General features: G+C 58.0%; 1 protein-coding gene across 1 annotated transcript; it reads right to left on the bottom strand.

Annotated features, from left to right (window-relative positions):
• Nucleotides 1–237: 237 nt before the first annotated feature.
• On the bottom strand, nt 238–23,705 carry NTRK1 (neurotrophic receptor tyrosine kinase 1). Its single transcript, XM_075070675.1, has 16 exons — nt 23,701–23,705; nt 20,949–21,023; nt 20,477–20,548; nt 18,341–18,409; nt 17,251–17,405; nt 16,084–16,232; nt 14,632–14,758; nt 13,077–13,406; nt 11,644–11,732; nt 10,690–10,792; nt 9,603–9,749; nt 8,848–8,978; nt 6,704–6,876; nt 4,165–4,405; nt 2,323–2,481; nt 238–1,120 (listed from the first exon to the last, which is right to left on the bottom strand). The coding sequence occupies exons 1-16, from the start codon at nt 23,703–23,705 to the stop codon at nt 935–937; spliced, it is 2,211 nt and encodes a 736-aa protein (XP_074926776.1). The 3' UTR covers nt 238–934.
• Between the last annotated feature and the right edge of the window lie 1,637 nt (nt 23,706–25,342).

Consider the following 25,342-nt stretch of genomic DNA (forward strand, 5'->3'; position numbering starts at 1 on the left):
CACAGCGAGCTGCAATCACAACCCAGGACTGTAGCATGGACATGTAGTCTGGATGCTGCTCTGGACGCTCAGAGGTGGGTGTCAGTAATGCAGCCTCAACAAACGAGTTCCAGGCCCAAAGGCTGCAAAGGGGTTTCACAGCCAGCCCTGCGGCAGACAAACGTCCCATTACGTACGATCAACTAGCCCCAGGACTTGGCCCAATCTCCCCACCCTACCCCAGATAAGCCACTACAGTAAAGAGCTAGCGTGTATAATGATAAATAGAGTTAAACACGTTCATACCATTCAACAGCAGTCCCCCCACCCCACGCCTCTGCTGGCCTTCCCCCAGACCTTGGGGGTCTGGGCCAACGAAGCATCCTCCCCCTGAAATACAGGCAGCTGGCATCAGTCCTTCAACCAGGGGGTAACTAATAACTGGGCATCCGTGTTACCTAGCAGGGGGCGGAAGGAGGGTTGCAGTGCCAGGGTGGAGTCTGCTGTAGGAAGAGACACAGGGCAGGGGTCCCCCACCCACTGAGGGGGAGGGTGTCCTCCATCTGGCCCTTTAGCATCCATCTGTCCATCTGTCTTTGGTGGGTGAGGAGGCTGAGTCTGAACTGAGGGCAGCACACGCCCTCTCGCCACTGCTCTTGGGGGGCAAAGGGCAGCAGCCTGGGCCGCCAGCCAGAGCTGGAAAGAGGCTGAAGAGAGCGACTTTCGTGTGAGGTCGAGAGGGTCTTGGGGAACCTGGTCCCATCCCGACGCCCCTGGCTGAGGGAACAGTCCCGCTGAGGCCAGAGACGGGGAACCTCTCTGTGGTCCAGGATGGGGGAGGGATCCTGTCCATTGCATTGATGGGGCGAGGGGCAGGCATAGAGGTAGGAGGAGGATCCCGGTGGGCTCATCCCGAAGGAAGAGCCGGTTTCCTTCCCCGTCTCCATCCCCGTCCTTAGCCCAGGACGTCCAGGTAAACGGGAGGGGTCTTGACCAGGGCCTGAAGCCGGCTGTGAATCTTCTTAATGTTCTGCCTCTGCTGGGGTTCCCGCTGCCAGCAGCCCTGCATGATGTCGTACACCTCCGAGGGGCAGGTTCGGGGCCGCTCCAGCTCCCGGCCCTGCGTGATGCACTCGATGGCCTGCGGAGATGCAGAAGAGGAGATGAAGTGTCCGGGTTTCAACCCCACAACGACTAGCCCTGAGCGGAAGACACAGCCAACGCGCTCTATCTGCCCAGGACTGAGCTTAACTACACCCTTCCGGCTAGGGGTATGGGACAGTGCTGGGGGTAAGACACAGGAAGGGGAGTCAGAACTCTCAGGTCCTTTCCCAGCTCTGCTGCAGAGTCCCTTGTCACTTTGCCACTCTGTGCCTCAGTTTCCCCATCTATAAATTGGTGATGACCCCCTCCCTGCCCAATTCCAACTGGTCCTTAGCTGTTCTGATCTGGGGGCCATGGGAGGGGGTCATCGACAAGAAACCAAGAGACACCCCGACAATCTCCCTTGCACACCGGGCTCCCACCCCCAGAATCCTCCTGGGCTCAGCAGAAGGGAGGGAAAGAGCCATCAATCTGCTCCAGCGGACTCCCTGTCTGCTCTGAGGAACATTAGACCAAGGGATAGGCAAGGAAGCTCTTAGGCCACACAGCGAGTTTGTTAGGGGCAGGTCAGGTTTCACCCCGGGCCGGCAAATTGAATCAGATCTTTCATGCTTTGGAGAACTGAAATATCTTGCACCCCCATGAGCCCTAGAGCCAGGCTGGCCCCTCTCTGCTCAGCCCTAGCCATCTCAGAGAGTGGGACGGGCTGGGCCACGTTAGAGGCACAGAGTGTTTTGCCCATCCCTGGCATCTCGTCGTGTGAAGATCCTGCAAACTGATCCCCACCCGGCGAGTGTTCTTAGCCCCGATGGATGCAGGGGACAGACGCTGAGAACACATGAGCCAGTGGAAGAGCTGGGGAGAGGACCCTGGAGTCCTGATTCCCACTCCCTTCCTCAGGCCTCCAGACCACACAATGGAACCCAGGCGTCCTGACCCCTGTTCTGCCTCCTCCCAGAGCTGTCGACAGAACCCAGGAGTCACAACTCCCAGTTCCTGTCTGTAACCTCTAGACTGCACTGCCACATGAGGGACAGCATGATATGAGCATCTTGCTCTAAGCCGTGGGGGACGGGGTCCCCCCTTATTTCTTAGCCCATCTCCTTTCCCCCAGCTGACTTCTTGGCCATCAGAGAACCAGCAGCTCAAAGACCCTGCTCCCTGGAACTAACCCAACCGTTCTCCCTGACCCCAATCCCGGCGCTGCACCCACTCCGCGCTCGCCGAGCCACTCTTCACCTCAGTGTTGGACAGCTGGTACCAGGGCTGCTTCCCATAGGTGAAGATCTCCCAGAGAACCACCCCAAAGCTCCAGATGTCGCTTTCAGCGGTGAACTTCCTGTAGAGGATGCTCTCCGGGGGCATCCAGCGGATGGGCAACATGGTGCGTCCGCCCACCTGCCAGAGAGACCAGGCGAGGATGGGTTAGCCAGAGGGGTGGGGAGAAGGGCGGGGCCAAAATATTGTAGCAGAGAGGGAAAAAGAAAAAGAAAAGAAAGAAAGAAACTGAGATGAGATAAAAAATGAGAAAAGAAAGAGAAGAAGAAAGTAGTCTGAAAAAGCCAAAGGAAGATGAGAGAGAATGAGATGAGAAAGAAAAAGGTTTGAGAGAAAATTAAAAAGAAAAGAAAAAGTCAGGAGAGAAAAGAAGAGAGAAAGAATTAAAAAGAGAAGGAAGAATGTAAAAGAAGGAAAAAGTGGGAGAAGGAAGAAAAGAAAAAAAAAACCAAGAAGGAAGAAAGACAGGGGGAAGGAGCAGGATGGAATGAAAAAAGATAAAGAGAGATGAAAGGGGCGGGGCTGGATTCTCCATTTGCTCACACCAGCATGAGACCAGAGTCACTCCTGAGTTACACCAGCAGAACAGAATTGGGACCAGAAAGGGGCTCATTTTGTACTTTCTCTCTCTCTTCCCTTTATTTAACCCTTTCACAGCAGCATGTTGGGGGCCCCTCCCCCCTCCTGGCAGCGCTTCCCTTCCACTCGCTAAGTGCTCTGCGCTCCCTTTTCCATCGCAGGCCCTATTAAATATGCATAGGGGGCCGAGGTGGGGCAGGAGCTAAAAGGGAAAATTGGAAGAGGCCCCTCGGAGCCCCCTGCCCGTCACAGAGGCTGATCCCAGCAGAGCTCTCAAGGAGATGGAGATGGATGGGTCTTCGCAGCCAACGGAGCCCTCCGGCCGGCCGACCAGCCATGTGGCTTGCGATGCGTCTGATCCGAGAAGCGTCACACTTCCAGTGCATTGGTTTCCCTGGGGCAGCCAGCGACTGACACTGCGCTTTCGAGCAATGGGGGAGAGTGGGCTGGGGTCTTCAAGGGAAGCGTTGTCTCTACATAGCAGGAGCAATCCCTCCACTAGCACTGAATGCAACCTCACGGACCTGGGCAGAGGGGTGCTTGGGAAACAGGGGGCAAAGAATTGGCTGATGGGATCCCTAACAGGGTTCAAACACTGGACCTCCAAAGCACAGATTTCTACCAGAGTAACTCTGATAGCTGGCAGCAGTAGTCGGCTATTATCCTTTATATGGCCCAGCCATTGAATTCCATTAGCTGGCAGCATTAGGCTGCCATCTATGCAGATCAGCCACTGAACTCCATTAGTTGGCAGTAACTGTAGGCTGTTATCCTCTATATGGACCAGTCCCCGAGCTCCACTAGTTGGCAGCAGCAGTAGGCTGTTATCCTCTAAGTGTCAGTGGAGGGATGAGACATGTTGATAGTGAGTTATGAGGCAACTTGCATTTTCTCCCCAGTCTTGAGGCCTGAGTCTTCATCCCAAACCTGATGGGGCCTAATCGGAAGGGAGACAGGTGCTGAGGAGGCGGGGCAGAGGAGGTGCTGAGAGGCTACAAAGGGGGTTGGCGTTTGGACACCAGGGACATGGCCACCTTAGTCAAGGGAGGGACAGACACAGCATGAGCTGAGAGCACCGCGCCTGCCCAGGCCAGTAGCATCCGCTCCTGCTGCGCCCATGCTCATGCTGATGGAAAGGCCTTGATTGACTCCGCCAGGCTATGGGTCAAGCCCTGGGCAGGCGTGGCAGCAGAATCAGGTCCTTTCCCCACCCCGTTTGCTCACCCGGTAGTAGTCTGTGCTGTAGATGTCCCGGGACATGCCGAAGTCCCCGATCTTCACCACCAGGCTGCGGCCCACCAGGCAGTTGCGCGTGGCCAGGTCGCGGTGGACGAAGTGGAGCGAGGCCAGGTAGACCATGCCGGAAGCGATCTGAGTGGCGATCTGCAACATCTGGCTCAGGGTCAGCTGCCCAAACGACTGGCCGTTCCCGTTATCCAGGATCTTGGCATCTGGCCCGTGGGACCTGGGCAGGGCAAGGGCAGACTGCAGTGAGGCCGGGCTCAGAGTGGACCCAAACCGACTCGATTCTTCAGAGTCTGACTCCGGATCGTTCCAGGCAACGGCAGAAGTGCAAGTGGGCCTGGCTGCGGCCAGACCAAGGTGCCACCAATGCCCGAGGCCCGGGCACCAGCAGGCAACTGACTAGGAAGGACATGTCCAGGTGATGCCAGCAGGTGATCCACGCCCTATGCAGCAGAGGAAGTGGGTGATCCATGCCCTCCGCCCCCCAAGAATTCTGCCAATATGACCTGAGGGGAAAATTCCTTCCCGAGGGCAGATGTGAGAGTGTGTATGCTTGAGGGCGTGTGTGTGTGTTGACATGCACACTGGTGTTTCTATGAATGTCTCCATGTGAGTGTATGTAAAGGAGAGGGGGTTATGGGGGATGTGTTTGGCCGAGGCGGGTGTGAGGATGTGTGGCTAGCCCAACTCCCTGCGCCCCCGCAGCCCTGTGGGGCTGAGGTTTGAGGTGCAGACCCGGCCGGTGGGCGGGGGGATGCTTTCCCCTCACCCAGCCAGGTGCCCGCACTCATGGGGCTCATTTGACCCCAAGTGCTGCTGACAGCCTGGGCGAGGAGGCCGGGGACATGCCCACGCGGCTCCGGGGAAGTAAAACCATTAATGCCAAGTCCCATAACAATAATCATCAAAGGCAGGTCTCAGAGCTCATCCCGCGGACACTAAGCGATGCCGCTGGCAGCGCCCCGTCTAGTGCCAATACCTCGGGGGCCAATCGAAAAGTCTCTGCTTATTTCAGCTGATGGCCAATCTCCCTCTATTTCAGCCTCTCAGACAGCTAATCTAATCAATATTGCAAGAAGGCCGCATTAGCAGGGCCGGCTGTCTGAGCTGCCGTGATAATGGAGCAGTGGGGGGGTGGGAGGGAATCCAAGGCAGGGACCGCCATAACGGGGCAAATAATCCCGAGTCACGGCCGGGCAGGAGCTGGCGGGGAGCCTGGAGAAGTGCGTGCTAGTGTTGGTGTGGCGCTCGGCGTGTCACTGAGTGTCGAATGTGTGTGGTGCCGTACTTGGGACCCCAGCCCCTGGATGGCCCTGTCACCCCTGAGGCTCCCGGCTGGGGGTCACCAAACAGCCCCCTAACGGGGAGCTGGGCTCCAAGGGGAGACCACAAAGCGCCCTTGTAAGGATCAAGGTGGGGCTGTGTGTATTATTTAAAGGGTTGGTGGGGCACGTGTCCCCCACCCCATGGCAGGCGGTCAGGGATGTCCCTCCACTTTGGCCTGTGTCACCCCCAGCAACCAGGCCTAGCAAGGGGATTGAAGCAGGGGTGTATTTAGCTGCCATCCACCCCACTCTCATCTCTTCGGGGGGCCCCATTCTCCCCAGGGCTGTCTCCGGGACCACCTCTCACTCTGGCCCTCTGGATGGCACCCCTCCTTCCATCCCATGGCAACAGTTGCCCCCCAACCCCCAAAAATGCTTCGGTGAGGCCTGGTGCCTGGGCAGGGGCCTGCCACGCTGCAGCCGGTTGGGAGAAGGACCCTCGCAGTTATCAGCGGTTCCTTCATGCTGCAAAGGAGGCAGAGCTGGCCCAGGAGGGCACCGCAGAGGGGGCCAGTCTGTGTTTGCCACGGCCTCTGCTCCCCGCCCCTCCCTGGCTTCTGCCTCCCGTCACATTGCCACCCCCATTCTCCACGGCCGCCCCACATCCAGGCTCCCCCCACAGCTTCATCCACCCTCCCGCATCTTCAGACCCACCATCTCACTTGAGGCTCCATTTATCCCCCATCTTCATCTCAGCTGACCCGGCAGACCACATCTGTCCATGCTCCATCAGCTGGCTCCACCCTCACCCCTGCTTCTCTCCCCAGCCTGGGCGCAAGCTCCTTCCCCCTCACAGCCTGGGTCGCCCCCCTGGTGCTACCCCAGCAATTCCTGAATCCTGGGTGAAAACCACCTCTCACAACTGACCCTTCGTTCTTCTGCCTCCCTCTGGCACTGGAGCGCCACAGGGCGCCTCGTTCACCACGTGTGGGGCTGGCACAACGGCCTTTTGGGGCACCACCCTGCATGCAGGGGCCATGCCAGAGGGGGGCCAAGGGCGGGGAGGGGTGTATTGGGGAAGCAGCTGAAGGACACCGTACTCTGGCTATTTTGGGCTGCTGGATGGTACATCAGGCCGGAGGTAAGTTAGAGCAGCCCCGCTGGCTGCTCTAATCTATGCTGGGGGCCAAAGCAGCACAGAGCCACCCCATCCCATCCGCCACCCCCCGTGCTGGCTGCTGGCCGGACCCCACCTGAGGAAGCGGTTGAGGTCTCCGTGCTTCATGTACTCAAAGACCATGACAAGGGGCTCGCCGTCCGTGCACACCCCATAGAACCGGACGATGTGCTCGTGCTGCAGCACCGTCAGCAGCTCCGCTTCCCGCTGGAAGTCCAGCCGGGCACTCTCCGTCGCCTCCTTCAGGGCCTGCAGGGAGGGAGACAGGCCCAGAGAGGGCAAGAGGGCAGGGTGAGCACCGGGGCTGGGGTCCCCAAGGCATGGCAGCGGCCGAGCTTCCTGCTTCTGCTCACGCTGGGCAAGTCATTTAAACTTTCTGGGCCCCAATCTCCACGTGTGACATGGAAAACAAACCCACCCAGTTAGACTGATAACAATTTAGGGCAGGGACTCTGTGACGTTATTGATATAAACTGGGACCATATAGAACATGGGTTGCAACCAAGGTTCTGTAGTGGCACCAAATCCTATGTAAAGGGGGTCATATAAGGTGTCTAAGAGCTGGTTTGGTTGCCTTAGAGTGGAAACCCCAGGAAGGGATGACACAGACATCACCAATTTGACCAAAACTCTTTAACCAACCAATTGCTCAAACAGGGCAGTCACAGCCCAAGGCTGGGGTTTTCCACCTCTAAGGCAAACCAAACCAGCAGACAACAGACAACAGTGTCACCCTCTGGCTAACCGCAGTCACACAAGCAATTTCCTTAGACACTCCAGTCTCCCAGTATCCCACCAGTCCCACATGTCCTGGGATGAATGGTTATGAAAACAAATACCCCAGTAAAAGAAAAAGGTTCTCTCGATCCCAAAGGACCAAGCCCCAACCAGTCAATATACACCTCAGATCTTACCCACAAATCACGCTGTTGCCAATCCTTTAGAATCTAAATCTAAAGGTTTATTCATGAAAGAAAAAGATAGAGGTGGAGGCTAGAATTGGTCAATGAATCAATTACATACAGTAATGGCAAGTTCTTGGTTCAGGCTTGTAGCAGTGATGAAGTAAACTGCAGGTTAAATCCAGTCTCTGAGAACATCCCCACTGGGATGGGTCATCTAGTCCTTTGTGCAGAGCTTCAGCTTGTAGCAAAGTCCCTCCAGAGGTAAGAAGCAGGACTGAAGACAAAATGGAGATCAGGCCTTCGCCTTATATAGACTTTTCAGGTGTAAGAACACTCCTTTGTCCTACTGTGGAAAGTTACAGCAAAATGGAGTTGCAGTCACATGGGCCAGTTTCTGCTCACTCCAGTGAGTCACAGGGCGTATCCGCCTTCTCTCCATGGGTCAATTGTGTAGTGATGTCCGTATGCGCCATCAAGCAGGCTAAGCAGAGCTGACACCAGCTTGTCTGAGACTTTTTCCAGTAACACAGAACAAGTTTGAAATACAGACAATACACATAACTTCAACTACAGAAATGATACAGACATACAGACAGCATAATCCTAACCAGTAACCCGTAACCTGATCTTGGACACCTTATATGACCCCCTTTACATAGGATTTGGTGCCACTACAGAACCTTGGTTGCAACCCATGTTCTATATGGTCCCAGTTTATATCAATAACGTCACAGACTCTCTCTCCCCTGGCGTCCTCACAGTGCCTGGCACAACAGGGCCCTGATCTCAGCGGGGCAGGGACTTTCTCCTCCTCAGTGTCCGTGCAGCACCTGACACAACGGGGCCCTACTTTCAGCCCTGTGCTGCGGTACTGCAGCACTCACAGAGCTGCCTCTGGCTCTGTCCCGTCTAACTGCCAGGAGGATTTATTGGGCCAGTCGCCGTTCATGTGGGACTGTGTCCCCATCACAGCTGGGCAAGAACCTGGGCCTGTTTGGGTCTCACCCATAACTAGAACCATAAAGGCGAGTTTGGATCTGATCTCCAAAGGGGTCTAGACTGGGCCTCCATTCAATACATTGGGGTGCATCTATACACTCACCAGTGCCCCCTACTGAATGGAATCAGAACTCCTCAAAAGTGTGTCATATGGTCTATACTGCTCCCATAGCTCAGGTGGATCTGGGTTAAGACCCATCCTGCCTGTTGCGAGTGGCTGCCACTTGCAGCACATTTCAGTCGCAAAGCTCCCAGGTGGGTCCTGGGATCCCCCCACCCCAGTGGAGGCTTCCCGTGGAGAAGGGGACAGGGTTACCTTGACGGCCACAAGCATCTTCTCCTGCTCGGGGATGAGATTGTAGCACTCGGCCAGGAAGACCTTCCCAAAGGCCCCTTCCCCCAGCTCCCACTTCAGCACGATGTCCCTGCGCTTGATGTGGTGGACGCCTGCAAGGAACAAGGACTGTGCAAAGCGCCCAGCGTCACCCCCCACGCACCCCGGAGGGGAGATGCAGAGCTGGGCGGGGAGCGGCTGTCTCTCAGGGGCGGGGATCTGGATGGGAAAGAGGGCCAGGGAGACAGGGCAGGCTGGGGTGGGGGCTGAATTTGGAGAAAGGGGTAGCTGGGGGCTCCAGTCAGGAGAAGAAGGAGAGAAGCCAGAAGGATCTGGCTGCTTGAGAGGTGGGATGGGGTCTTGCAGGTGGGAGGGGCCAGCTCTGAATCCCTAGTTCCCCCTGCCCCCTTTCTTTGCTTTTGCTCCCGCACAGACAGTCCAGGACTCCCTGTCAACACCCCAACCCATGGCCAACCAGGGCTGGACATGCGTGGGCGCGGGGGCACCTTTCCCCTGCTAAGAACCCAGATGGCCCCCAAGCACGGGGCAGGGAGTGCCAGCGAGTCCCTGTGTCACTGCACCCACTTACACGCACCCCTGTGTACCCACATCCTTTCCATCCCCTCCCCCCCAGGACCCACCCTGCCCTTCCCTAACCCTCTGGGAGCACCCCCTTAACCCTCCCCGGAACCCACGTGCCCCTCCGGACCCGCCCTGCGCCCCTCCAGGGCCCTTACACGTGTCGCAGAAGTACTGCGGGTTCTCAATGAAGTTGGTTTTCAGCCCCTCCAGCTTACTCTCGGCTGAGGACTGGGGGCTGCTGCCCAGGTTCATGAAGTGCAAGGACATGGCGATGTCATCATCCTGGGCCAGCACAGCCGCCCCTGCATGGGATGGGGGAGAGATGCCAGGCTCCAGCAGCTCCCTGGTCTATCTGCCCCCTCCCCCGCCACCGCTGGGGGGCCAAAAGCAGGGGCCAGTGAGCAGAGCAGGTAGCTTTGCAGTAATTACCGAGGGGGCTATCCGTGCTTCCGCCCCCCAGGCATCTTCATCAAAGATCCTGCAGTGGGGCCGGGAGATCTGACGGCTCCAAGCCCAATAGGGCACAGACACGGGTGGGGAGGACCAGGCACTGGGGTACTAAAATCCTGCTCCTCCTAAGCAGCTGAAAGCAGATGCCCATCAATGCCCGGGTGCCCTGGGACTGCAGGTGAGGGGCCTGCCTGGCTCCAGCCCAGGGGAAGGTGAAAACCCTCCCAGCCAGCCTCTCCTCAGCACCCCCGAGTCTACCTTTGGGGAGCCCTCTGCAAAGTGAGTGAGGGTCACTCTGTGGCAGCGTCTGACCCCATTTTAGCCCCTGCAGGAGAATTTATCCCAGCCCTGGTGCAGGGAGTGACAGGGGAAGGCAAAGCTCCAGCACTGTTTGGGGCACGGGTTAGAGCAGTCTGGGCTGTTGCAACACCTAGTATAGACGGGGATCCCCTGGGTTTGCTCTTGATTACCCCAGTTGAGGACCTGGCCCCACTCACACTAAGACGAGCAGGACCAAATCCATGCTGTGGGGCCTGAGCTGCATAGAGGGGCCCGTGGGAAGGGATCTCGCCTCGCCTAGCGTATAGTGCAGGAACTCACATTCGGTCTGAGAATCCAACATGCACCACACAGCCCTGTGGCCGACCCACTTTGGGGATAACTGCCTACTACTGCTACCATTTAGCAGAGTTACTCCTTCAGCTCAAGCAGCAGAGGCCCCTGCTGCCAGCACTGACGTTCGCAGCGTTGGTGAGCCAGGAGAAGGGGGTTGCAGCGGCGACAGGGACTTACGGTTAATGCCGAACTTGGAATGTCGCCCACATTTGTTGAGCACAATCAGCATGATGGAGAGGAAGAGGCATGCGAAGACAGCCAGCGCCACTGCCACGGAGACCTGGAGAGAGGGAGAAGACGCAGCTCGGTCCACAGGGCCGGAGGGCAGTCGGGGCTTGGTTTTGGACCCAGCCTCCCGGTGCCTGAGGGCTGGGATCCCGGGGCACAATCTGGCCCATTGCAGGGGTGAAGGCCCTGTTGCCGTTTATGCCTCCCTCCCCCCTCATCAACCTCGGGGGAGGTTGGATCCAGGGCTTTGGCCGAGGGTCTTCTGATGCAAAATCATTATGGCCATCAGCAGGGTGGAGAACAACCCACTGAAGTCCTCTGCCCTGCCCAGCAGCTGCCACCTGAGGGCCTCAGAGCCCTTGATATTTATTAACTAAGCCTCGCAAGCCACCTGGAAGGTGAGTCAATGTCACAACCCCCATTTCTCAGAGTGGGAAACTGAGGCACGGAGAGGGGAAGTGACTTGCCTAAGCTCATCCAGGGTATTGATAGCCAAGGTCAGAAGAGAACCCAGTACAGCCAACGTCATGTAGAGGTCACAGCGCAGGCCCGGGCGTCAGGACTCCTGGGTTCTGCTCCCAGCTCGGGGAAGGGAGTGGGATCTAGTGCTGCGAGCAGAGGGCTGGGAGTCAAGATCCCAAGCTCTGCCTCTAACCTGCTGTGAGTCACGTCATCGCTCTGTGCCTCAGTTTTCCATCTGTGAAGGGGGTTAGTGATACTGACCCACCTCATAGGGGGCATTATTGGTTCATGTTTGCCGAGTGCAGTGACCTCCTTCCAGAAAGGTGCAATAGACCCTATGGTTATGTTGTGTGCCCCATCCTCATGCTGCAACAAAGGCAGGAATATTCCTGGTGACCTCTGTCCCTCCCCCATCCCCCACTCCGCTTTCCCGGGGCTCACCCCCAACGTGTGCTCCTCTGACGTTTCCACCGGCCCATCCAGCGTGCTGTTCCCCTTGCCTGCATCAGGGAGAAAGGCAGCAACATTAGCTCAGCCTGAGAGACAGAGTTTTATTTTGGGGGGATCAGGGATGAGTCTGGGTTTGGAGTGGGGCTAGTAGCAAAATCTGGGAGTTCAGCTGTTAAACACCCCTTTGGGGGGCAGGGATATGGGGTATGGGCTCCACAGAACACCCTAAAGACCCATCCTCTCTCCTGTGCAATGTTGGAGGATGTTCTGCACGATTCCTGCTTCCACTTGAACCACAGAGCCAGATCACAGGGCCAGCCAGTGCCCTGGCCACACACCCCTCAGTGTACCTGGCTGCTGCAGAACCTCCCAGGTGCATCCAGATAAGACCCCCACGGTTATGCTCTGAAGATCCTGTCAGTTTCACCGGAAGGCAGCCCTGGCATGGAGCACAAGCTACGCAAGGCCCTGGTTGCATTAATCCAGCCTCTCACACCACTGATCCTCTGGCTTCCCCTACCAAAGGAGGGATGGTAACGGGGCAAGGGGAAGGGTCTGGAGCAGAGAGGTGGGACAAGTTCCTGTGGGGTGTGTAGGGTTCAGGGTGCTCCTACCGCCCAGAGTAGACAGAGCCGCTCAGGCACCTCGCGAAGTTCAAGCAGGGGGCAAAGAGAAGCAGCCGCCACCTAGGAAATACTCACCCACGGGAGGCAGGGACACTGCAGCAGCGGGGCAAATGGGAAGGAAAAGCATCATTACTCTCCGTACAGCAACAGTACCAGCTCCCTGGACCCCGGCCCTGGCCACCCCTCCGTCTGCCCTAAGTGTGCCAAACCCAGCGCCGGCAGCCCCTCAGCCTCGATCCAATCCGGATCAGAGGACCCTTCCGCTGACTTTTTGCTCAGCCCAAACCCAAGGCCTGAATGTCCATCCACTCTGGTGTAAATCCGGAGTGATGCCCAATGGAGCAACACTGGTGCAAAACCGGTGTGAGCAGGAGACTCAGACACGGACTCGTTGGTGCGAAGCGAGTGCCAGGTGGAGCAGTGGCATTTCACACCCACGAGGCACCGGTGCAATTGGCTGCTCCAGGGATGGGCCAGATTTGGCCCCTCTAGCTTCAGTCTCGACCCATCTCGACGAATAATCTTCAAGATCTTTTATGGAGCCGTGTGGAGGGCAAGAGTAACCCCATAATCGATTATTATTATTAGGGGCATTACTATAGCGTGGAGGAGATCAGGGCCCCATTGTGCTGGTCACGGCACAGACATGGTCTGAAATGGGTGGGAGGGGAAACTGAGGCACCTCTACCCACCCTAAGCAGTTCCTCCCCAACCTTAGTGTTGGTCCCAACAGGGGGAAGGCTCTGTTCCCAGCCCAGCAGGGTTATTAGGACCTGGAGGAGGGGAGAGGAGCCGTACCAACAATCGGCTCCTCGGGTCTGAAGCTGAAGGGGTTGTCCATGAAGCGTCCCAGGACTGTGCGGCTGTCGGCGCCCAGCAGGTTGTGGGCCAGCAGCGTGTAGTTCCCGTTGTTGACGTGCGTGGGCCGGTTGAGATGCAGGCAGCCGTGCACCACGGTGGAGTTGTGCTCGTAGTCCACAATCTTGGTGTAGATGAACTTCCCTTCCACCAGGGCGGAGCCATTGAACAGCCACCGGAGGGCTGGGAGCGGGTTGCCATCCACCGAGAAGGGGATGCACCAGTCGTGCTGGTGAATGGCTTCCTGCAGGTCCCGGATCACGGCGGGGACTGCGGGGAGAGATGACAAAGAGGGGCTCAGGCTGGCGCATTGCCCCAGGGTGGGGCGGGTTGTGGAGCCAGGGCCCCGAGGCTGCAGGCACAGTCACTAAGCCACCCCCACGCCCGCCGGGCAGCCAGGGTTAGGGATTCCCCCTTAGAGTTCATCTACACTGCCGCTGGGAACAAGCCTCCCAGATTGGTGCTAGAGGGGCTCCAGCTAGCAGCAGGGATATTCCAGCGAGCGCTCCCAAGCCCCCCTGAGCCAGGACTAGAACAACCAACCTGCTAATTTCCGTGCACTAGCCTGAGCCTTGCTAGCACAAGGGAAGCTCACATGCAGCTGCAACGTAGCCAGACACAAAGCCTCTGCGGGTAGCAACCAGATGGCCCTCCTACCACGCAGGATTAGAACCTGTGACCTGTATCTCCAAAGTACAAACCACTAGCACTTAAGCTAAAGGAGCCCTCTCCTGCCCCCTGATCTCTTACATCCACTGTAGGTAACCACAGAAGTGTAGCGTGTGTGTGCACGTACGTACACACACACACACACACACACACACTTTCTCTCTTGCTCTCTGAGATTTTCAAAGCTGCCTAAGGGATTAAGACGCATCCCGATCCCAGAGGAGATGCTGAAAACCTCAGCTGGAGTTTACAGCCTCTGCCTTGCAGTCTACGTGCGCCTGGTGCGGTGGTGTGGAGGCTTGGAAGGAAACAGCTGCTGGGTCCAAGCCCTACTGGCCCTGTTGCTCTCAGCACAGAGCCTCAGAAACTGGCCTGGCTGCCAGGAAAACTGGCTTCTCAGCTGAGAACAGAGCAAACGTTTCACTCTTAGATTCAACCGTTATTGTCACATCTGAGCCCGCCTGAACTGGGTTGTACTTTCCTTACAGCACCCCTGCGAGGCAGAGCTATCAGCTCCATGTCAAACATGGGAAACTGAGGCACAGAGTGACAAAGGGGTGATGGCAGCCCACATGGACGAAGCTTTGATTTAGCCACATCGAACAGCAGCAGTTGGGAAGCCACGGCAGCATCATAGCCAGTGTTCCTGGAGCTAGCTAGATCCAAACAACCTCAGTGCAGACAGACCCTGAGTGACTCGTCCAAGGTCATTCTGGGAGTCTGTGGCAGAGTGAAGACTCAAACCCAGGTCTCCCTCACGACCGGGCCATCCTCGCTCTCATAAACCCCGCCTCCAGCTGCCAAGCCAGATGCACCTGCCGCTTACAAGTGACATTCAGCTGCACCGCTTCCTCGCTGTGGCCTGCCTCATTCTCAGCCCAGCAAGTGATGTCTTTTCGGTTAAAGCTGGAGGAGACATTGAAGATCTGCAGAGTGATTTCCGAGTCCGACCTCTGCGGGGACAGAGAGAGAGAGAGAGCGCGCGCTCAGCCTGCTATGACACCAGCACCGTGACACATTCTGATCTGTAGCTTCCTGCACAGAGGGGCCATTCAAAAGCTCATGCCCCAGCAGGGAAAAACCTGAACTATGGGAGAATCTCCACTTGCTGCTGCCAGTGTAGGGACTTGGACATGCTGCCATGTTATTCGGAAGCCAGCCTGCAGAGGGCAAGGGCAGCACAAGTGAACTGGGTGCAAATACCCCTCTTTCTGCAGGATTTAGACCAATTGCTTGTACTAAACACCCCGTGGCCTGGCCTAGCTCATAAAAAGGACAAGGCAGCAGGGTCAAGTGGTTGGAAGATCAGCCTGGGGCTCAGGACAGTTGGAGTCTGATCACTGCCTGTTGCATGGCCATGAGCAAATGACTCCCCCGCTCTGTGCCACTGAGATTCGTCTCCCACCCCTTGTCTAGTATGCAACCTCTACAGGACTGGCGCTCTCCTTCACAACATGTACGTACAGCACCTGGCGCAACAGGGCCCTGATCTCGGTCACTGAGTGCTACTGCTATCCTAATACCGTGACTGTGATTTGTGGTATGCTAGCACCCAAAGGCACGGAGTCAGACTCTGGTGCGTTAAGTGCTCAGCACCTTTATAAGTAGAAATGTATGACGGGATCTCACCTCAGCATGATCCCTGCTGTTCAGTATTTGCGGATAGGCAGTTTGGGGGGTGGGGGTGGCTGGCATACAAAATACTGAGGTCTACAGTACTTAGCAGGCACCCCGCAGCTAAGGAATCCTTCATTAACAAAGGATAACAATCGCCCCTGAGGGAAACTGAGGCACAGAGCAGTCATATAGTCCGTCACTGGCAGGGCCAAGATTAGAAGTCAATCAGTGCAAGGCTCTGCAGCCCATGCTCCTGCCATTACATCTCCCTGGTTTGCTGGGTACATGGCTTCTAGCCATTGGATCGTGCTGCTGCAGCGAAGAAGCACGTCTCTCCTGCAACACAGGGAGCTGGCGAGCAGGGAGCTCAGTTTAAATGGGGCTTGGCTTCAGGCCTTCTGCAGGGGCTCCGTGGGGTGCCCTAGGTCTCTGGGCCATGAGTGGTGGATATTTTTTAAGTGCAACTTTCTGCTTTGAAAAATGTAGATTTTTTTTCCTTTTTAAAAATTTTCTCCCCTAAAATTGGAAATTTTAGATGAAAAAAAAAAAAATCACGTTTTTCCCTGGGCCGTGGACAGAGTTTTCAACCAGCCCCAGCAGGGACACGGGGCCGGCCTCTGTCCCTCAGAGCCCCAAACCATAGCGACCGCATTGTCTTTGCCTTGGTGATGACGAAGGGCTCTGGTCCCACATCGGGTACGATCCAGCGCCCGTGTGCCCACGGCTCGCCCGTGAAGTGGCATGTGAGGTTCACGCTCTCGCCCTGCTGCACCGGCACGTCCTGGTAGTCGATCCAGATCTTTGGTGGGTCTGCCAGAAAAAGGGGAGGAGAACAAGACGTTGGCTCTGCTCTGACCCCCAGGCGCTGCCTTTCGGGGGAGAGGGGCCAGGGACAGACAACAGCCAGAGACTGGAAGGACCTGGGAACCGATCCCAGCCAGACCCTTGGAGAATCCAGCCTGGGTGTCACTGATCCTGGTGCCTGCTGGGACAGAGCCCTGAGGGTTTGGCCAGTGCTGTGGGGGTGCTCGTGTGGTGCTCATGGGGTGCCCTGAATTAACAAACCCCAAAGCACCACACTGGACTCCAGAGGGAACCCTGGAGCCTGGCCCTTGCAGAAACTCGACTCGCTCTCTGTGACCTCAGGAAGTCGTCTGATTTCCCCTCACTTCTGGGACCCCTGACGAGATCAGAGCCCCAGGTGGGGAGAGGAAGCGCCATCAGCAGCCAGCTAGCAGGGCAAGAAGGGAGAGCAGGCCAGATCCTCGGCCGGAGTCAGCTGGCAGCACATGGGGGCCAGGCTGAGCCACGTCCTGGCCACGATGCCCATGCCTCTGCTCCCTGGGCATCATCAGGAGACAGCGCTCAGCCAAGCCAGAAGCCTGTTGGGGGGGGATCCTAAGCCAGGCCCTCCCACACTGTCCTTTGGCTTCCTCTTTCTCTGCTGTCCCTGTCACTCATCCAAGCCAACACCAAACCCACATGGATTCTGCCTGCTGCCTCCCCCAGTACTACCCTATGGGAACACCCCACTTCCCCCATACCACCCTATGGGAACGCCCCACTGCACCCCCCAGAACTGCCCCACCAAAATGCCCTGTTGCCCCCCCACACACACCTGTGCCCTAGTATCGCCCGAATGTCTCCAGATTTACCCTGGTGCAACCATGATGCAGAATCGGCATGAGGCACAGCAGACCCCAAGTACCCGTGGGATGCGCATGGGGCACAGTCGGTGCACAAGAGGCTGTGGGTTCCCCTGCACAGCAGCCTGCCCCGCTCACACGCCCAGCCCCACCCTGCTCCACTTCTCCCGGCAGAGTCCTACCACAGTGCTCGATGAGTTCGTCCTTCAGTAGGATTTCCTCTCTCTCCTTCCAGCAGCTTAGGGACTGGTTCCCCAAGTCAGCCCGGCCGCTTTCCTGCCACAGCTGCAGCCAGCGGATCTCACATGAGCACAGGAAGTGGTTCCCCACGAGCACCCTGGGCGGGGGAGAGGGATAGGAGGCAGGTCAGGTGGAATGAGAGAGGGGAATGCTAAGGGCTCTGTGTAAGAGCTGGGGAAAATTTGGCTCTTGCTGGAGCTTGGCGAGGTGACAAAGCTCTCACCCCTGAGCCGACCCCATCCCTGGACTCCGCGTCCCAGGCAGTCTGGGATCCAGAGGGTATAATGGGAGCTGAGCTCATTTGGCTCCAGAACAGGCAGAGTCAGTAGAGGACAGAGACCCTCAAAACATTCAGCCAATGGGCCAACGCGGGGCTGTCAAACCCAGGAAGAGACCCCCTGGTCTAGAGCGAGTGGAATGGTTTGAGGAGCAAGAGAGTTCACTTCACCTAACATAGAACCCGATCATGGCCTTCTAGAGCAGATCTGGAAACTGGCTCCTAGAACACGAGTCTAGAACTGAACTGGAAAGAGGGTCCTAGAAGACGTCTAGAACCAATCTGGAAATGGGCTACTGGAATAACAGGCTAGGACTGAATTAGGAAAGGGTTTCTAGTCAAGCTCTAGAACAGGCACGGAAACCTAGAACATGCGTCTAGAATTGAACTGGAATGAGGGTCCTAGAAGAGTTCTGGAGCAGGTTCAGAAGAGCGCAGCACCCCAGGATTTAAACAGAAACCAGTCTGTGGACTCAGAGTGTTGGACAGAGACCCGGCGCAGTCACTAACTTGCAGCCACACCCAGATCCCCCTGTACCTTGGCTTGGGAAGGAAGGACGGCTCCAGGGCAGTTGTTAGCAGGTGGCACCCGCATACACCAGTTCTGGGGTTGGCCCACCCACGACAATGGCCCCACCTTTGGAGAGGGACTCGATCCAGAGTGACTCCGGTGCAGTGACCCTGGGGCACCAGGCTCTGAGTGGTGCCCTGGCAGGTGATGGTTTGGGGAAAGGCCCCCGTACAGGTTCACTTACAGTTCCTGCAGGGCCAGGTGGTGAAACGTCTGCCAGGAGAGCGACTGCAGGTTGTTAGAGGAGAGGTTCCTGCCGGCAGGAAGAGAGACCCCAACTGAGCTGGGGTGCCGGGTCCCCCCACTGCAACACGGAGAAAGCCACGTTCCTCCCCGGGCTGCAATGAACTGACACAAGCCTGCCTGGTTCAGAGCATCCTCCAGCTGCCACGGAGCACATGGCAGCCCATGGGAGGCTGGAAAGTCCCCACCCTCCCTGACTGAGCTGTTCCCCTCCCCCAGCCTGGTTAGAAATACCACCCGCCCCCCTGCCCTCGGCGAAGACAATTCCACAACCTCCGGGCACTCAGCCCTACCCATCTATCAGGCACCGCTAGGGCCCTATAACCACAGTGGCTGCGCTTCGCACAATTGCTACGGTGTTTATCCCCTTCAAGCGCAGGAGGGAAACTGAGGCCCAGAGACACTAAATGACCTTGGCCAAGGTCACCCAGGGAGTTAGAGGCAGGTCTGCACCCTTTCTCTGTGCCCTGATTGGCCTGGGTTGCCTTTGAGCTCAACTGTTCGAAATGATCACCTCTGGTGCCCCCCAGCTCTTCGGGGCAGGGCCTGTGGGAGCGCCGGAGAGCCCCAGTCCTGGAGCAGAGCCCCGTGGCACAAGGTGCTGTACAGACACACAGTGAAGACAGGGCCCCTGATTCAAAGGGTTGATAAACGACGGGAGAAGGTGGTGGGGAGAGACAGACAACAAGAAAAGCAGCCGACAAGGCAGAGCACCATGACAGGCTGTGAGCAGCGCCAGCTCACCGGCTGCCTAACTGCTGTGGCACCTTTTGTGGCTTTCACACCAAAGAGCCATTTGAAGAAGGTGTCTAACTCACTTAGGCACATTTGTAAATCCCCCCCAAGTTGCCCCTCTGCGTTTCTAAGCACCTAAATACCTTGGCCACCCTAGGCCCCTGTACTGGGCACAGTCACTTTCACCAGGGAGCAGAAATCACTGCCGTTCGGATCTGGGGGCACCAGAGAGGTGCATTATGGGAGTAAAGCATTCTCTGTCCCCCAAAGCAGGGCCTTGTGGATGGAGGGAGGTGAATCCGGGTCCCTCCATCAAGCGTTGGGGAGAGAACGTGTTTGTTCTCCCCGCCAAATGACGCCCCCCTTGGGATCCAGGGGAGCCCCCCGCACTGCGGCCGACACCCCTGCCCTGCCCCAGCATCGTGCTATTGATCCAAACCCTTCAATCCAAGGGGAGGATCACCCGGAGGGAGGGGAGGGGACGCCTTCGCGGGGGAGGTGGGAAGGGATGGGGGGGGTGTTGAGGAGTGATGCCAATCCCTGGAGAGCAGGTGAGAGAGACACCTGTCCCGGAAATGGGGGCAGGTGGGTGGGGGGGTTGCTGCATGCACATGGACAAGGGACAGGGACTCCCACCTCAATGCAGTCGCTTGGGGGCACCGCAGCTTCCCCATGGGTTGGGCTGGGAACAGGCCTCCCTCCTGCTCAGATCAATGATTTCTCACTCAGCAGCAAGGCCCTGCAGCCCATGTCGCCCCCCTCTCCAGGGCTCCACTCCCCCCATCCATGTGCCCCAGCTGCCAGGGGATCGAGTTCGGCTGCTCATGTCGATTTCAGTCGGAGAGACAGCAGTGCCCGATCAATCCCCCTGGCCTCTAGGCAGGGGAAACAAAGCCACCCAGCAGCGGGAGGAGTTAGCCGGGGCCTGAAACTGATGGACGGATGGATAGATAGACAGACGTGTATCAGCTGGTGAAGCCAGGAGCTGGCTAACACAGCATCCTGGCCCATTCAAGAGGGCCTAATCCAAGATTTAGGAGACTGGAGTTCTAGTCCCGCCACTAGCCTGCTGGGTGACCTTGGGCAAGTCACATCCTCTTTGTGCCTCAGTTTCCCCTCTCACCTTTTGTCTGTTTCAACTGCAAGCTCTTCAGTGTGGGGACTGTCTCTCACGACGAACATGTACAGCACCTGGCGCAGCAGGGACCCACCTCAGTACAGCTATGGGTTGCCCATTGCCCTGAAAAGACGGCGTCCCCCTTTACTGGGGAAAAGGCTGGTCCCGCGGGGAAGCACTGGCATGGAGCGACACGACAAGGGCCCTGCAGGAGGCACTACTCACAAATGGGTCAGCTTGGGGTTGGCGTGGAAAGCGTCAGTGGCGATGTACTGCAGCCCGGAGCCGGCGATGGTGCTGGAAGGGAAGTGCAAAGAGACATGGCGAATTTCCAGGTGCTGAAGGCCGATGCCATGGCAACCCTCACCCCCATGGAGTTACGCCATGGCTGAACTTGGCCCAGCAGCTTTTCTTCTGAGCCACAGCCCAACTCCCCCACCCCTTCACAATGCCTTGTGTGAATGCCCCCCCACTCCCGCCGGGCATCCCCTGCCTGGTTCTCTGATTCCCCCAGGCAGCCCAGCACAGATTAGAGCAGCCTTCAGGTTGCTCTAAGTGACACCAACGTCTGGGAAGTGCAAAGGGGAGAGTTAAAGCTACCTTAAGTCTGCATATCCCTGCCCCCGCTTATACACCCCTCACATGCCCCCCCATTCCGCCCCCTACACCATGCACATGCACGGCTGGGGCTACTCACAGGCTCTTCAGCTCCCGCAGGGACTTGATGTCGGCCTGAGTCAAGCTCGTCACGTCCTTCTGGTTCTCGATGACGCTGCAGGGGAGACACAGCCCAGCGCGGGGCCCGTCAGTCCCACAGGGCCTTTCCCCTCCCCCGCAGAGCCAGGCTCTCTCCCCGCACCAGGTTGAGCGTCAGTCGGCTCCAATCCTGCCCTGTCCTGAGCCTGTGCCAGTGCCGAGGGGTGGCATTGGCAGAGAGCCCGAGAGGCAGCCAGGAAGAGACGCTGTCAACAGAGCCGTGGCTGCACGGCGAAAGCCAGCATCTCAGGAACTCCTGCGCCGGGCGGCCCCATCCTGGAGTCACCGCTGCAAAGAGCTGCCAAGCCCTCACCCCTGTCTAGTGGCCTATGCAGCCCCCCTGCTTTCATGGCAGCCCCGGGGCCTTGGGGCAGCGTGGCCTACTGGATAGTGCACACGACTGGGACTCAAAAGACTTCAGTTAGTTCCCAGTTCTTGGGTGACCCTGGGCAAGTCACATCCCTCCTCTGTGCCTCAGTTTCCCCACCTGTACAATGGTGATAATGATCCTGACTTCCTTTGCAAAGAGTTAGGGATTGTCATTAAAGGGGCAAAATGAATGTATCTGGAGGCAGGGAAGGATCATTAGCCCAACTTTATAGATGGGGAAACTGAGCCACACCATGATTACAGGCCAGATAGACAAGTGCTCTCAGAGCCCATGATCAGGGCTTAATTTCCCAGGGCTCAGCTCCCCTTCAGGCCAGATTGTACGATACCCTGGAGTCAAGATCAGGGCCCTGCACTGGTAGATGCTGCTCAGACATGGTGAAGTGCTTGGAGCCTCCCCAGCTGGGACGAGCACAGCAGGATTTTCAGGCTGCGCCCCATGGACAATCAGCCCAAGGCCACACAGGGAGCAGTGTCAGAGCCAGGCCTGCAGCCCAGGTCTCCTGAGTCCGAACACGTGGCTGGATGCACCAGCCAACCCATGGCACGTGGCGGCAGGGCAAGAGCGGACATGTTTCCGATTAACCCCAAAGTGGCTCCCGTGGGACAGCCGGGGATGGGCACAGCCGGGGATCAGCCCCAGGCTGCTCATGCAAGCCAGAGCCGGAGACCACCGGCTGACGCCAGATGCTGCGTAAATTTGCCCAGCTTCTTTAGCCAACGCTGCGGTCCTGGCCCATAGAATACCCTGCTGGTCCAGCCTGGGGCTCCCCCCACCCCGCCCCCTGCCCTGCAGGGCTAATGACACCCCTCAACCCTGACCCCTGCAGCTCTGCCCAAGCCCCTAAACCCCCAGCTGCAGCCCCCCAGCTGCTCCAGCCCTGGACCCCTCCACTCAATCCCCTAAAGCAAATTCCAGGAGCCCCCTGGAGGCTGCATTTATTACTGCACCTCCTTGACCTTCCCCCCCCCCCCACTTCCCACTCGTGTTCAAGACCAAAGTGGCCTTGAATTTGGGGGGTGGCTGTTTCTGGGGAACCCCGTGGGGCCTGATCCACACAGGGGGCTCAGCTGCAGGGCCCAGCCCCCATGGGAATCAGCTGGAGACAGTGGAGAGGTGGGGATGGGCCCTCCTTGGCAATTTGTAGGGGTGTCAGGGGAGGAAAGAGGGTTGATTCAGGGGGGGAAGGAGATGAGTTTCCAAGGTATTTTAGGGTCCCGATCCTGCCCCGGTTGAAATTAATGGTCAAGTGTCCAACTGAGCTCAGAGCACAGACTGCCCCCCCCCACCCAATACAGAACCCACCCCACCCCTGCAGAGTCCATGGGGCATTTCACCAGCTCTGGCCCCAATCCCACAAGCTGCATCCTGCTTGCAGGTAGAGACCCTGGCACAAACCCCCATCACAGACCCATAGAATCTCAGGATTGGAAGGGACCCCAGGAGGCATCTAGTCCAATCTCCTGCTCAAAGCAGGGTCAATTCCCATCAAAACCAGTCCCATACCCCTGGGCCAGCCTGCCAGATCCCCCATCTCCTGGCATCGCCCCTCACGCGATCACGTCCCCGCCTCGCAGCGACCAGTCTAGGCGACGGTGGATCAGGGCAAGCACACGTGTCCAGATCGGGGCCCCTTGCATCAGTGATAAAGGGGAAGGGGGGATGCCCAGAGAGTGACCGAGATGGGACAATGCGATGGATCTCTAGGGGCAGGGTCCCTTTAAGCCCACCGGCCCCAGCCAGGATGCTGAAGGGTGGGCGTCAGGGCAGGGGACGGATGGTGAGACACGTTTCGCCTGCGGTGCTTTATGATCTTGGGCTAAACTGGGATCAAACCCAGCCGTTCCCCCCATCCCCAAACAGAGCAGCCAGTGGCCTGCACAGCTCCCCCGTCAGCATGTCGAGGGGACAGATAACAGTGCCACGCACCTCGGGGTATCCACAAGCAGGGAGAGCGCCCCTCCTTCCTCTTCTGTCCATGGGGCTCCTCTGCTGGAGGGGCCCCCCCACTCCATGGTGTGTCACTTTCCCTAGTCTGGGGAATCCGACTGTGGTTGATACCCCCTCCCCAAGCCTCACTGCATGTGGGCACCGATCACTGAGCAGCCGGTAACAAGGTCAGGTTGGCTCAGAACCCTCTTCCCCGCCCCAGCCGTAGCTGGGTCCTGGATCAGGGGCTCAGTGTTACGCAGATGAAAAGAGGGGTTTGCTCTCCATAGCACCTATCGCTGGCACTGATCTCCCATCAATCCCACCCCCTGTGACCCATCAGCCCATGTTCCAGCAATCCGCTTCCCTGTACCGCATCCCGGGGGGGGAGAAGGCAGCCCAGCAACCAGCCAGCCGTGCAGCGCAGGCAAATAGCAGCTGGCACGCTGCAGCAAATCCCAGCCAGCCAGCTGCACATCACACCTGCAGCATGGGCTGGGCTCCCATCTCCAGCTCCAAAAGTCCACGCTTGAGCTGAAGGAGAATCCCCATCAGCTCTTAGCAATACAGAAACAATGACACACAGAGGAGCAATGCTGATTCTAGCCAGCAGGGGGTAGTGGCACATGCACAGACAGGCAGACCCCAGCCAGCGCACCATCACATCAGCATGAGGGCTACAGAATATTCCGCCTGCCTGTCTGCACCCCACTCCAGCCCCCCATGAATCGAAGGAGCATGGACCAGCCATCGCCACTGCCCCCAGAAGGGTAATGTCAGTCCCCATCGCTCTGCCAGGACCCCTTCCCGTTGGCACAGGTGAGAACCAACAGGCCCTGCTCTCCTGCTCTGAGCGGGCGGAGGCTGAACACATGTGCCTGCTAAGAGGGGCACCAGAGGAAGGGCAGTCTAGGGGATGGGCAGATTGGCCTGTGGCAACACTGTGTCCCCCTCGTGAACCCCACCCCAGGGCACCGGGGCAGGCCCATAGGCTGACACATGGTGTTACTTTACACACACTACATCCGTGGAACGCAGGGAGCAGCTGAGAGCGCCGGCTAGAGCCAGGCATAATGGGGCAGGGGCCAAGATCTGCCAGTGCCCCTCAATCCTGACCCACAGCCCCCTGCTACCCCAGCCCTGGGCTCCCCCAACTCACATTTACAAAGCTCATATTGTGGGTAGAGTAGGAAACTGGGGCTTGACCCACTTTTGTGCGCCACGTATTCTGGGTCCTGCCAAGCCCCTGGGGTCACTCGGAGCAACCTCTAGGCTGCTCTAACTCTCACTCTGCTCCTCATGGCCCCTGGAGGGCAGAGAATACCCACAATGCAGTGCGCTGCAGCCATGGCCCCGATCCTGGCAGGGGGGTGCAGGGCCCTTATACCAGGTTCACCTCAGCTGGGAGGCCCCTTGTGCACGGGGGAGGGGGCAGGGGGGATTCCCAGGGGACTGTTTTCCCCTTCCTTTAAGGCCCCTTTATGCTGCCAGAGCACCCTAGGGAAAACCAGGCCCCCATCCCCAGCTCCTCCCCCACTCCTGGGGTCCCAGCACCCAGCCACTCCAGCCCTAAATTCAGCCTCCTACAGCAGCGCAGTCCCTACGGCCAGGCCGCGGCAGGGTTGTTGGCGGGGGGCAATGGCCCTCCCCACCCCAGCAGCAGGAGCCGAGAGCTGCTGGGCCTGATTTACAGCCCCAGCTCGCTTTGGCCATCAAGGGGCCTTATTTCATCATTATCACCCGTGTGCCTGCTGCTTGATGTCACCATCTCCACAGCGACCCATGCGAAGCTCCCAGCATCCGTCCCCAGCTGCGGAGCTACCAGACCTCGGCGCTCAGCCGTTTCCCCACTGGGGCAGGCCAGAAGGTGCTGACATGGAGCTCAGCATGCCTGGGTCCTATTCCTGAGTGTTCTCCTCTCCGTGCCTCAGTTTCCCCAGCTGTTAAATAGGGGGCCATGACACAATCTTTCACGTGCTTTGAGATCGCTGGGTGGAAGCCACTGAAAGCTGTTC

Source organism: Chelonoidis abingdonii, chromosome 11 (genome assembly GCF_003597395.2).
Source record: "Chelonoidis abingdonii isolate Lonesome George chromosome 11, CheloAbing_2.0, whole genome shotgun sequence".
NCBI lineage: Eukaryota > Metazoa > Chordata > Testudines > Testudinidae > Chelonoidis > Chelonoidis abingdonii.

Excerpts from the sequence above, each read along its gene's own strand:
- NTRK1 (XM_075070675.1), bottom strand. Across the intron at positions 16,233-17,250 it reads CGAACTCATCGAGCACTGTG|ACCCACCAAAGATCTGGATC; the intron begins GTAGGACTCTGC and ends TTTTTCTGGCAG. Across the intron at positions 1,121-2,322 it reads ACCAGCTGTCCAACACTGAG|GCCATCGAGTGCATCACGCA; the intron begins GTGAAGAGTGGC and ends GCATCTCCGCAG.